Source organism: Gorilla gorilla, chromosome 9, assembly GCF_029281585.2.
Source record: "Gorilla gorilla gorilla isolate KB3781 chromosome 9, NHGRI_mGorGor1-v2.1_pri, whole genome shotgun sequence".
In the NCBI taxonomy this organism is placed as follows: domain Eukaryota; kingdom Metazoa; phylum Chordata; class Mammalia; order Primates; family Hominidae; genus Gorilla; species Gorilla gorilla.
This window is the reverse complement of record NC_073233.2, coordinates 33049125-33062422: the sequence shown is the minus strand read 5'-3', so window position 1 is coordinate 33062422 and position 13298 is coordinate 33049125. Positions and strand designations below refer to the sequence as shown.

General features: G+C 36.6%; 1 protein-coding gene across 2 annotated transcripts in view; it reads left to right on the top strand.

Annotated features, from left to right (window-relative positions):
* The first annotated feature begins 1770 nt into the window (after positions 1-1770).
* The window catches only part of SLC5A12 (solute carrier family 5 member 12), a 52426-nt gene continuing 40898 nt past the window's right edge, over positions 1771-13298 (top strand). The window contains exons 1-3 of one of the 2 annotated variants that reach the window (XM_019037738.4): positions 1771-2076; positions 11092-11157; positions 12433-12484. In XM_019037738.4, the coding sequence (XP_018893283.2) occupies positions 2071-2076; positions 11092-11157; positions 12433-12484 (124 nt within the window). In that variant the 5' untranslated portion in view covers positions 1771-2070. Of the gene's footprint in view, positions 2410-11091; positions 11158-12432; positions 12485-13298 lie in introns of both variants that reach the window. The other variant, XM_004050840.5, reaches the window with a different exon arrangement.

Genomic DNA, 13298 nt, shown 5'->3' with positions numbered 1-13298 from the left:
CTGCTCCCTACCGCTTCAAAATTCAAGACTAATTGGAGTCATGTAGATAATACTGTTACTACACAAAGTTTAATTAAAACCATCAGTACTCATTAACTCTTTTGTTATAGGTTTCTAGTATGTACCTTTAGAAAGTTATTGATGATAATGTTTTGAACCATTCTTAACCTGACTTATACAAGGGGATTACATGTTTTATAGATTGAATATTAACCATTAGGTAGTGTAAATATTAAACTATAAAGGAGTCAAGTCTCTGAAAGCTAAAAAAGTTCTGATTTTCTGCTGAAATCACAACAAAAACCTCATATATAATTGGAATACTTCGTGATACAAATAATTAAAAGCCCAGGTTAAGGTAAATATATTAAAGACCAAGATTTGCAGTAACATTTATCATATCAAATCTCCAAATCTAGCAGAGGAATTTAAACAGAGGACACAGACAGCTCTTGGGAGAGTCTTCATATTTTTATTGGTAACTAAAAGCATACTTTAGCTATCTAATTAAACCTTTCTTGGGTCTAATTCAAATTCATGAAGCAAAGATTTATTCAGTTATCCAGATGTGAAAACTAAAATTAGAGGGTTTTTTGTTTTATTGTTTGGCTGGAAATGTTTCTGTCTTTGGGCATTACGGATAATTTTAGTTTTCTCCTTTCTAAAAATTATTTTTTTATTTTCTACAATGGCTATAATGTATTGGGTATATGGACTAGAGCTTTGCTTCTGTCTTCAAGGAAATGGTCATTTGAACAGCTGACAGACTCCTGTAGCCGGTTACGTAGAGATTCCCTAAAATAGGCAAGATGATGGCTGAGTACAAAGTGAGTACTAGGGAGGCTACATTCTACAGGAGTTGACGTGGAGAGGCAGAAAAGCTTCACAGAGTAGAGAAAACTCGTACTAGATCTTGTAGAATACACAAGCTTTATAGAGGTGGGGATGGAGAAGGCCACTGAAGAAGGAGGAGAAGCATGAACAAAATTAGAAATTGCACTGGAGGTACTTTGGAACAATTGACAGAGTCTAAAGAGAGCAGAAACAGGAATTTATAACTGGATTGTTACCTTCCTTCTCTAATTTGTCCTGGTCCTAATTCTAACTCAGCCTGTGAGTACAGTGATAGTAACCTGGTGAAAATAAGAGAAAGACAAGATAAAGTTGAAGGCTATAAATAATTTATTAATTAATGGCAAATTCATTTTTCTAAGTCCTAGAGTAAAGAAAGAAAAACTATGATGTTCCAGAGTGCTCTGCTGTAAGCACAGATAATAGCCAATGGGATACATATTATTACCTTTCATTTTACATATCAAGACAAAGAGAGTCAGGAAGTTTAAGACTTAAGTCTTTAAAGACCTTGTAAGGTCTTATTATCCCTGTGTTCCAGGTGAAGTTCAGAAATGTTAAATGATTTATGAAATGTTTCATGGCTTTCTCGTGGTTGAGCCAGGACTCGAGCAAAGGTCTCTGAATTCCTAGTCCTTTGCTTCTTTCTCTCCACATCCACTGCCTCAGACAATTGCAGGCACACAGCCTTCACTCTCCCTTCTTCAAGAGGAAGACACTGCTGAGGATTGTGTTTGCATTTTACAGATTCCATCTCACGAATTAAAAATGCTGAGGTGGTAAACTGTTATCAATTCTATGTTTCCCAGTAATGTTTAACCTTAAGTTAAAAAAAATCTAAGAGATAAAACAGCATGTTATCTGGCCAGTCCATTCCACCCCCAGTGGTTATTAATTTCAGAACACATCTGAATTCCTTCTCTGTGGCATATGCCTTAGGAGAGGAGCAGACAGATCTTAGCTAGGGTCAGATTTCAAATTCTCATCTCTTGGTGCCAATACCACCACCAAATTCTTCTTTGAAGTCAACTTTTGAGATCTTCACTAAGTACACGTTGGTGTCTGAAGATTCACACGAGTGCCTCTGGTAATCATTTTCTTCAGGGAATCACAGTCTCTCCTCTCAGCAAAGCATCCACTGTACTGAACTTTGCTTTTGGAAACATCTTCTTCCTGAGACCTCGTTGAAAGAAACTCTCTGGTGTCATACTTTCCAATATGGAGGTGAAGAACTTTGCAATTTGGGATTATGTTGTATTTGCAGCCCTCTTTTTCATTTCCTCTGGAATTGGGGTGTTCTTTGCCATTAAGGAGAGAAAAAAGGCAACTTCCCGAGAGTTCCTGGTTGGGGGAAGGCAAATGAGCTTTGGCCCTGTCGGCTTGTCTCTGACAGCCAGCTTCATGTCAGCTGTCACGGTCCTGGGGACCCCTTCTGAAGTCTACCGCTTTGGGGCATCCTTCCTAGTCTTCTTCATTGCTTACCTATTTGTCATCCTCTTAACATCAGAGCTCTTTCTCCCTGTGTTCTACAGATCTGGTATCACCAGCACTTATGAGGTAAGATGATTTCTCCATTCTTCTCTATTTTTTTTTTCTCATCCTCTTGATGATAGCACCTGGTAGTTGAAGAACACTCACTGATTTTCAGGATAATTACACATTATGAGAAAGACATTACAATGTTTTTGTAAAAAGCCTAAGCTTTGGAGAGAGACATATCTATTTTCCCATCTGTAGAGGAAAATAATGATGACAATCCCACAGGGCTATTTTAATGATCAAATGAGAACCTCTATGTGAGCACTTAATGTATGGCCTCATTTGTAGGAGGTTTGCAATAAAGAGGGCTGATGTTATTTTTTATTATTGTGAACGTCATCATTCTGAAAAGCAAACAGAACATCTCTCATGAGTACGGCAATTTTCCAGCTAAGAAAACTGAGATACAGATAAATGACTTAGTTAAGATTTTTGAATAGTAAAGTGACCTGAGAACCTAATTTTTTCTGTATCTCTACTTAGTGGCCTTTCCGTCAGGGAGTAGAGGGCATTTTAATACAAATTATAATAAGACTAATTTTTAATGAGGAAATGGAAACATTTTTGAAACGTACAAAACATTTTAACAGGAAGGCATTGCTAAATTATACAAATATGGGAATTATTTAATGTGAAAGAAATGAGGCAGTGATGTTTTGGCTTTACAATGATTCTCAATGAAGACATCATGTTCAAAATTGAATTTGCATGCTCTATATAGAAATGTATCAAACATAAGTTTCTATTAATAAGGTGTTTATTTTCATTATCCAATATCATTCCTAAAGTCACTGCAGAAGACTGAAAAGAGACCTTTTTTTTAAAAATATGTAAGCTATATGAGTATAAAACATTATTCTAGCCTTCAAAAGTCACTCAGGCAAATGAACACTTTTTAGGAAGTCTTAAAAAGTGTTATTGATTCCATAGTTTTATGTAATGTAATTTTTATGACTATTCACTCAGTAAATAGTCATTAAGCATCTACTCTTAAGATACTTAAAAAGGCACTCTTCTTTTTTTCCATTTATTTATTTATTTATTTATTTATTTATTTATTTATTTATTTATTTATGAGATGGGGCTTTTGCTATGTTTCCCAGGCCGTTCTCAAACTCCTGGGCTCAAGTGATTCTCCTGAATCAACCTCCCAAGTAGCTGGGACTACAGGACTTTGCCACCACACCCAGCTTGTTCTAGGCATTCTCGTAGCCCTAGGCATAAAGCATTGCACCAAGTTCCTGCTGTCATGGAGCTTACTTCATAGCAGAGAAGGAGTCAATAAACATATACTGTGTAAGAAAATCATAATACAAATATATATGGTATTTAACTATGTGCTAAGTACTTCTCTAAGTTCCTTATGTGTGTTAAGTCTTTTGGCCTTAAAACAATCTTTTTTAGACAGGTACTGTCACCTCCTTTTAACAGACTAGAAAACTGAGGCATATAGAATTAAGTAACTTGCTAAGTGACATAAAGCTAGCAAGTATCAGTTTTTCAAACCAGGCAGTCTAACTTTAGATATCATGTGCTAAATAGCTATGCTGTCCTGTCCTACAAAAAACAAATGGAGAAAAAGTAAAGTAAATAGGATGAGATAGAGAGGAGGAATGCTGGTATGAGTAGAGAATGTCCATATTCATAGAGGGTGATCATATGAAACTTCAAATAAAATAGGACATCTAAATGGAGACTGGAAGAAAGCAAATAATTGCACCAGACAAGGGAAGTGCATCTCAGGCTGAAGGAGTCACAGATGCAAAGGCCCTAGAAAAGGAGTGTGACTGGCATGTTGAAGGACAGCAAAGAAATCAGTGTGCTTGGAGAGGAGAGAGCAAAGGGGACAATGGTAAAAGATAAGATCAAAGAGATGGGAGTGCCCAGTTACATACAGCAGGGGTCTCAGTGGGGCTAGTGCCACACAGAGGGAGCACTTGGGATATTTGTAGGATATTTGGTTGTCACAATGATTAGGAGTCACTACCGATGTTTAGGGAGTTGAGGGCAGAGACATCAGATGTCTTTCAGTGTGTAAAGACACATATACAATGAGTAATTTCACTCTGCACTGCATGATATTTTAATGCCATAATGCTCAAAAACTACTGCATATATTAGTACTACCTTAGTGCACAGTAACTTTACAATAAAAAGTTATACACACACTATAAATTAGCACATTTTCCAGAAATTAAATGAAATAAAAACATTGTCTTAAAATTATTGAACAGTTTACTTACTTTGAACAATCTGTCTATTCCATAGATGCTGCTCAATACATGCTTAGCCGTAACTGGTTTTAGTAAAATGGCTCAGTTACTGCAAAAACAACGAAACCAATTGCAATTATGTAACTGAGGAGATTTGATTCTCTTTTTAAATTAATAAATTAGTACAAGTATTGAAAATATAAGGACTTCATTGAATTTAATTTACTAAATTGTTTTTAAAATATTTACTATTTTTGCCTCCACATATTTTCAACTTTTTAGTGACCTAATAGTAAGTAATCCAGAGTGTGTAAAGTAGACATAAGGTTATTTTGGGATTACCTCTTGCTTTATAAAAATTGGCATTATGGCATGCAAGTTAAAAGTATGGACTCTAGGCCAGGCGTGGTGGCTCATGTCTGTAATCCCAGCATTTTGGGAGGCTGAGTTGGGTGGATCACCTGAGGTCAGGAGTTCGAGACCAGCCTGGCCAACATGGAGAAACCCCATCTCTACTAAAACACACACACACACACACACACACACACACACACACACACACACACACAAAATTAGCTAGGCATGGTGGTGCACATGTAATCCCAGCTACTCGAGAGGCTGAGGCACGAGAATCACTTGAACCTGGGAGGTTGCAGTGAACTGCCGAGATCCACCGCACTCCAACCTGGGCAATAGAGTGAGACTCTGTCTTTAAAAAAATAAAATAAAAAAGAGTATGGACTCTAAACTCTGTTGACTTGGCTTTCAGTGTCAGCTCTGCCACTTGCTAGCTGCATGACCTTGGCGTAAATTACTTAACATTTATATACCTGGTTTTCACATGTGTAAAATAGTGGTAATAAAAACATCTATCTCAAAGGATGTCTGTGAGGAGTAAATGATGTATTGTATATAAATACGTTTAACAGAGCCTGGCAAATAGTAAATACTATGTAAGAGTGTTGCAGTATTATGATCATTGTTGTTGCTATCTTCAAATTTATACCACTTAGTCTGTCTGTAGTATCTTGAGTTTCTGTTTCTTTCTTCAGCCTCCATTTTCTAGTAGTTATTGAAAGGTATGCTTTCTAGGGTCTTTTAAATACGAAAGACTGAAAGAGGTGGAGTCTCTTTATTCACCCCGTGAACTTTGGCCAGTTTTGTGACTTGCTTTGACCAGCAGAATGTAGCTAAAGTGATGTTCTGTGAGCTTGGAGCCTAGGCCTTCTGAGCCTTGTAGCTTCTGCCTTTGTCCTCTTGGAATGCTGCCCTGATACTGCTATGTAAGGAAGCTGGCATAGCTGATCTAGCTTCAGGAGCAGCAGTGGACACATAAGAGATCAGAGACACCCAGCCAACAGCCAATACAAGTTACCAGACCTGTGAGTGAGGCCATGTCAGACCTCTCTCCATTGATCTTCCAAGTTACTGAAGCTACATGAAAGTCCTGATGAAACCAGAGAGATCACCCAACCTGCCCTCAGAGTTACGAGAAATAATAAACTTTTGGTTTTTGAGCCAATGAGTTTGGAGGCGGGTGTTATATAGCAATAGCCAACTGATTTAAATGCCTTGATATGCAGTGGGATTTCAAGACTAAGATATGCCATCTGTGCTACTTTATCACTACCCTGTCACAAGTCAATGTATAGGGAATTCTTCTCACCCTCAAGTGATAATTTAGGCTTAGCTAGTTTGCAATATCATATATTTTCATTATCTCAATTGTACAGTTTATTATTAGTCTCATAATATTATCTTCACTTTAAAGTTATTTCCTTCCTTCTCTTATCATACACTCATAAATCTAGTTTGCTATTATTTACCTAATTTAATATTGGCTTATAGGCCAATGTTTACCTGTTCTCTCATATTTCTTGGACTTCTTGGCTTCTGAACTACTTACTTCTCTTCAATTTCAAATTTTCTTTATGATAATGCCTGGGCTACTATTTCACTGTGTTTTCTTGTACAGTGGTTTCTGAGCATTTGTACGTTACATACTTTTTTTAGGTAAATGCTTTCCTTTTAGTTCTCCTTCAAATAACAGTGGTGGTATTGTTAGTAATTATATTTATATTTTGAGAAATTCAATGTTTATCTATAAGATATTATTGAATACTATTTCAGCAGAGTAAATGGTGCTATATAATATTTGTTGTAAAAGAGATATTTAGGGTCTAGACCAACGTTATGGGGCCTTTTAGGTCATCATAGGGATTAGCTTTTACTCTAGAAATGATGGGTCATTACAGTGTTTGGGAAGGGAAGTGACATGATGGGATTTGTATGTTAAGAGGATTACTCTAGCTAGATATTAAGAATAATTTTAGGGCTTTTTCTGCTGAAGCGGGGAGGTAATTGGGAGTGTACTTACATAATCTGAGCAAGAGATGATAGTAATAGGGTTGTAAGAGAGGATGAATGCAAGTAAATATGTTTTGAAAGTGGGGGGCAAGCACCCAGATTTCTTTTATGGATTGGATGTGGGGAGGGAGAGAGAGGAGTAAAGGCTGGCTCTATGTTATTTGGGCTCGAACCAACCTGAAAAGTAGAGTTGGTATTTCCTGAGATGGAAAAGAGTATGGCTGGATCAAGTTTGCGGTTCTGAAAATAATCCATCATAATGTTGGTAAATGTCACCTCAGGTATTTTTACAAGCAGGCATGAAGCATGCAACTTCTCTGTTGTATTTTTACTTTTGACAATAGGAATAGCTTATATATACACCAAAGGTGACCACTGAATGAATGAGTGAATACATTGAAAGGAAAAGTGGATAAATTCTTTCAGATATAGAATTATGCAGTTGCAGTAGTCTTTCTTCTTTCACAGATGAGAATCCTGAAGCACAGATCACAGAGTGAGATGCCAGCAAATCTCAAACTGGAATTCAAGGAGCCTGATTTCTGATCAGGTCTTTGTTCATATAGCTTTTCCCTAGTACTGTCTTTGTAATTTTACTGGGTTGAGTGGAACTTAACTGAAATGCGAAAACCATTGATTTTTTTCCAGATCCCTATAGCAATAGCCTCGTGGCTTTACTGGTTTTCAGGATTCGTTGCCCCTTATGTTTTCCAGACTTCCTTGTGCCACCCAGTACCAAAGCTAATGCTACATATTTTTGGTTTTTGTTACACCTCCCCACTTCTAGTGCCAATCTTTGTATTCATGATTATCTATTGCTATGTAGCATACTACTCCAAAATAAATGTCTCAAAATAACAATTTTAGTTTTTCACAATTCTGCAGATTAGCAATTTCGCCTGGCTCAGATGGGCCCCATAAAATTATGCTGGTCTCACTTGGGACCATCTATGTGACTTCCATAAGGTAGCTAGTTGGCTAGCAGCTTGCTGGCCTAGGGGAATGCAAATGAGACAGCTTGTCCTTGTTACCTTTAGTCTCATCCTCCTGTAGGCTATCCTGAGTTCTTTATGTGATAGAAAAGAGTTCCTCTCAGAAAGAGACCACACCTCATTACAGAAGCATTTTCAAAATTTGTACTTGCAATATATTTACTAGAAATGTCTCTGTGTTAAGTTGCATTCTACTAGAAGCAGATCCTGAAACAAGGATTTGAATGCAAGTTGATTTGGGGGAAGTGATTCTAGTAAGCAGTGATAGACAAGTGGCAACGTGAGACAGAAGAAAAAGATGCCAATAAAAAATGTAATTTTGAGCAGGTTACCACTGTGAACAACTGGGGTTCAATCCAACTGGGGATCTCTAAGAGACAATATAAAGTGTATCTCAGGGTTATCCTCACTGAAAGGCAAAAAGCCAGGATATTTTGTTCCAACCCCATTTAGTAATTGGCTGAGTGCCGATGATAACACCCGCAAGCCTTTCTGATCTGCCCTATGGCCCTGTGCAAAGGCTCAGAACAGTCTCAAGCAGATAATCTCAGGCACATTTAGATGCCATCAACATGTACTGGAACAGGGAATGCCAATAAACTATGGGTGTTGCACCCTCAGAGACCACAGCAGTCATTAAATCCTACTATAGCCCTAGCTCTGTACTTGGCATTATCATACTTCCCACCATTTGATCCATACAACATCCACTTTCAGAAGAGAAAATCATGGCTTAGTGGCATAAAATAGTCTTCCCAAGGGCACAAGATGTGAACCCAAGGTGTCTTCGCCACAGACATTTCACAGTGTTTTCTACCTTATGATATTTGTGACTGCTGACTCCTCACTGACTTCCCTTCCTCTGTAATATTTTCCTTATGTCTGATGCCCTCATTCACATATTCACCAGACTATACATTCTGGCTCACAGAATATATCATCTGAAGAGAGGGCCTGAAAATAAGGTGGTTTTCTGCCTCAGGTTTGGGAGAATCTGGCAGGATAAATTGAGAATGTGAGTTAGTATAAAATGGAGTCACAGTTCTGCCAAGAGATGTCCTTTGTTTCAAAGAAGGGCCAATTGTAAGCCATGAAACATTTATCTAATGATTCTAGGGAAAGGATAAATTGATTGTCAATCCTTGATTTAATCAAAATGATTTTTTTTAATTCAGAAAAGAAAGAACTACTATCAAGTAGAAACTACTAACAAGAAATTTAATCCTCAAGCCAATTGATACTTTAAAATTTTATGGTGTTTATTCAATACATGTTTATTATATACTGAAAGACATATATTAATGTCTTCTAGAATACTTACTGAGAAAAACTTTTCCTTATCTCCAAAACAGTAAATGAGATTCTACTATTTAGTAAGTTCACAGCTGCTTTTAGCTCTTGTAGTACATATCACAATTGCAACTTTACTTTCATTAGTATAAATATTTGTTAATGGTCACTTCATCTAATCTGTAAGATCCTCTATGGTATGGACTGTATCATATTTGCTTATCATTTTGTGTCAGAATGCAATATGTAAAGCAGGTAACAAACATTTGTTGAATGAATTAATGTGTAAATGATAAAGATAAAAATGAATAAAATAGAACAGTACTTGTATATTAGGAATAGTAAATATGGTAGGCTGAAAACAGCATACCTTCCCCAATATATATCCAGGTGTAATCCCTGAGAGCTGTAAATATTACTTTACATGTTTTTTTTTGTTCGTTTTAAAAGGGATTACTGCAAATGTGATTAAAGGATTTTGAGGTGAGAAAATTGTCTTGGATTATCCAGAGAGGCTCTATATAAATGCAATCAATCACATATATCCTTATATGAGGGAGGTAGTGGGAAATTTGACAGGCAAAAGAAAAGGCAATGTAACTGTAAAGGCAGAAATTGGAGTGATGGAACCAGAAGCTAAGGACTGCCAGCAGCCACTAACAGCAGGAAGGCAGGAATCTGACTTTTCCTTAGAGCCTCGTGTAGGAGCCTCCTGCTCACACTTTGATTTTGACCCAGTGAAATTGATTTTTAACTTTTGGTTTTCAGTACTGAGAGGTAATAAATTTCTGTTGTTTAAAGACAACAAATTGGTGGCAATTAATTTATACAGTATTAATAACAAACTAATACAGAGAGATAATCAAATTCAACACCAAAATATAAGATAGCAACTGATAACCATGAAAAAGTCTTAATATTAGTGCCATATGAGCTCAGAGGATGAAATATGAGCAGAGCCAGGAACAGCAATTGGGCTGATGCTTTCATCAGTGATCTAAGCCTTGAATTTCTCATCTGTGAAAGAAGAAAGACTATTTCAACTGCATAATTCTATATCTGAAATAATGTATTTACTTTTCCTTCCATCTACTGACAGATGACTAAGACTTTGTGAAATTTGGGGAGAGTGGCTCTTATATTGAGAGTTCTGCCTAAATGAAGGAAAGGTCTGAAAAAGCACAAAACATGTTAGCTGAATGATAAACAATAATTGCACGTGGAGAATAAATTATGTGAAGTTTAGTGATATAAGAAAGGGAGGGCGTGGGTCCGACAATGGAAGGTTTGGAATATCAAGCTTGGGATATGCACTTTGTTTGTCAATGATAGAGAATTGTTGAAGAATTTGAGAAAAAGAGCAACATGATCAGAGCTCTGCTTTAAAAGAATTGATATGGGAGATATGTGGTTGATAGGATGAGTGGGCACAGATGGTATTAGGGAGATCAATTGGGGTGCCACAACAGCAATCCAGAAAAGAGAAAATAAAGGATTGAACTAAATTTGGAGCAGCAAAGATATAAAAGGAAACAATGGCTTCAGTGAGTCCACTAGGAAGACTTTCGGGCAGAAAGTCAATAGAGTTGAATTTTTATTGAAACAACCCACTTCTCTTCTCTGATCATCATGAGAAACACGAATAGAAATTGATTTTTAATAGATCTTTGACTTTTAACAATCCATGCTTTTTTACTCCTGTTGCTTCTAAGGATACATATCATAAAATCAGATTACAAGTCCAGAGCACAACAGAGGATATACCAAGATAAAAAGGACTTTCTTAGCAGTTCTTATCTAAACCTCACTGACTCTGCATGTCTTTCTGTTTCCTTTAGTACTTACAACTACGATTCAACAAACCAGTTCGCTATGCTGCCACAGTCATCTACATTGTACAGACAGTAAGTGGTCATGGCTGCTGCAGATGTGGAAACTGTGAGGTTAATAGATATAGGTTTGTTTATTTTGGGGGCAATAAACTCAGCTAAAGGACACTTAATACTAAGAAGACGCTACTTTCTTCCAAAGATAGCACTTTTAATATGTACTAAAAATAACAAACAAATGTATATTGCAAGCCACAAAGGGAAAAAAAGCCGTTTGTGTGTGTGTATAAGCCACCCACATTTTCTTAACACGTATTTCACTGCTGTTTAACCTGCATAAGTTGCTCTAGATTAGATATGAAATGGTCTGATAACTAGGTTTTGCTTTTTTTGTTTTTGTTTTTTTTTTTTACTTGTTTGCTTTAACCATTAACTGAGTTGAAGCAGAAATACCTATTTTGCAGAAAGTCATTTTAAGACAATATTCCCAGCTAATACTCCTACTTCCCTCTCTTTCTTATGAACTCCTTTCCCACCCCCCCAGCTTTGGGATGTCTTCATGCTGCTCCAAATTTGCCCATGGCACGGCATTGATAGACTTCCTACTACTCACCAAGTACTTTCTCCTAGAAGATAAGCTTCTTCCCTCTTCTTAATCAAAACTCCCACACATTGACTGAAGAATTTAGGCAAGAAAATGGAGGAAAACAATGCTCCTTTACCTGCCCATAGATATTTGCCTTTTAAAACCCTAACATGAATCTCTACATGGTAAAATTCCGAATAGAGACTGGAGAAACTGGACCTATTTCCAGCAGGGTAGTGGTTGCACTTCTGGGAATTAGAAGACATATTCATTATGGAGATCACCCATGTTGTTAGTCTTCCCAGCACAGTACTTTTTCCTCACAGATTCTTTCTATCTCACCTCTAAATTCCATATTTCAGCAAACTGCTAAAATATGCTTCTGTTGCTTAGTAAAGCTCCTCATGAAGTCGGTAGAGAGTTCACTGTGATGCGTGCATCAGGAAAATGGATAGAAGGAAGATGAATCAAAACTTAATTAAGTCTATTTTTGTATCCCTTAGAGATATACAAAATATAACCATAATATCTCAAAATTAGTAGCAATTTTGAAAATCCAACTCTCTTCCTCCATCTAATGATTACATCCCCTCTACAGACTACTGATAGTGGTGAGCAACTTCAAAATTAGAGTCGACAGGAATACAATGTTTGATGAACAAGTTGAAGAGAATACAAGTCTAACGTCGATAAAGAACTTTCTAGGCAATTTTCCGTTCTATGTCCCTTTCTCACTGCCAACCTGATTCTTGTTTCTCTACCAGATTCTCTACACAGGAGTGGTGGTGTATGCTCCTGCCCTGGCACTCAATCAAGGTGAGTTATCAGCATTCTCTTGGCATATTTTACCATTTTTATGCCTGAATTCTCACCTTGCAGAATTAGAAATAAAATACTTTGTTGGGGAGATATTCTTCTGGTTAGGGGATTCTGAATTACTATTAGAAGTCATTACATAAAGCTCTAAATATTGATTAAACATTGAAAATAATGCAAACAATTAGTTACTTGGTTTTGACTCATATACTTCTAGATACCAATTTTGATTGCTTTTGTTTGTTTGGGATTTGGTTTTTTATTTTTAAATCATTGGAATTATGGCAGTTTCGGTATTGTATATGTTGCTAAGTATGGTCATCTATAATACAGGGACTTCAGTAATCTCATGAAGTAGATAATCTCAGTATAAAAGTTGCTTGTAATAGTTACACTAAAATTTATAGTCTATTCTTTCAACATAATAGAATCCTAAAAACAAAAAGGAAAGAAAAAAAAGTCAAAGTAAACTTCACAATGACACCTGCCGTATTGAAAGTCCTCAATATTGCATTTAATTCGGCTATGTGCTTATACCGAGAAATATTAACCTCAGAGTCAGTGAGGTTTAGATAAGAGCTGCCAAGAAAGTCCTTTTTATCTTGATATTCCTCTGAGTTTTGTGCTTTGGACTTGTAATCTGATTTTATGATATATAATCTTAGAAGCAACAGGAATAAAAAAGCATGGATTGTTAAAAGTCAAAGATCACTGGTAATTAGAGAAATGCAAATCAAAACCACAATGAGATACCATCTCATGCCAATTAGAATGGCGGTCATTAAAAAGGTAGGAAACAACAGATGCTGGAGAG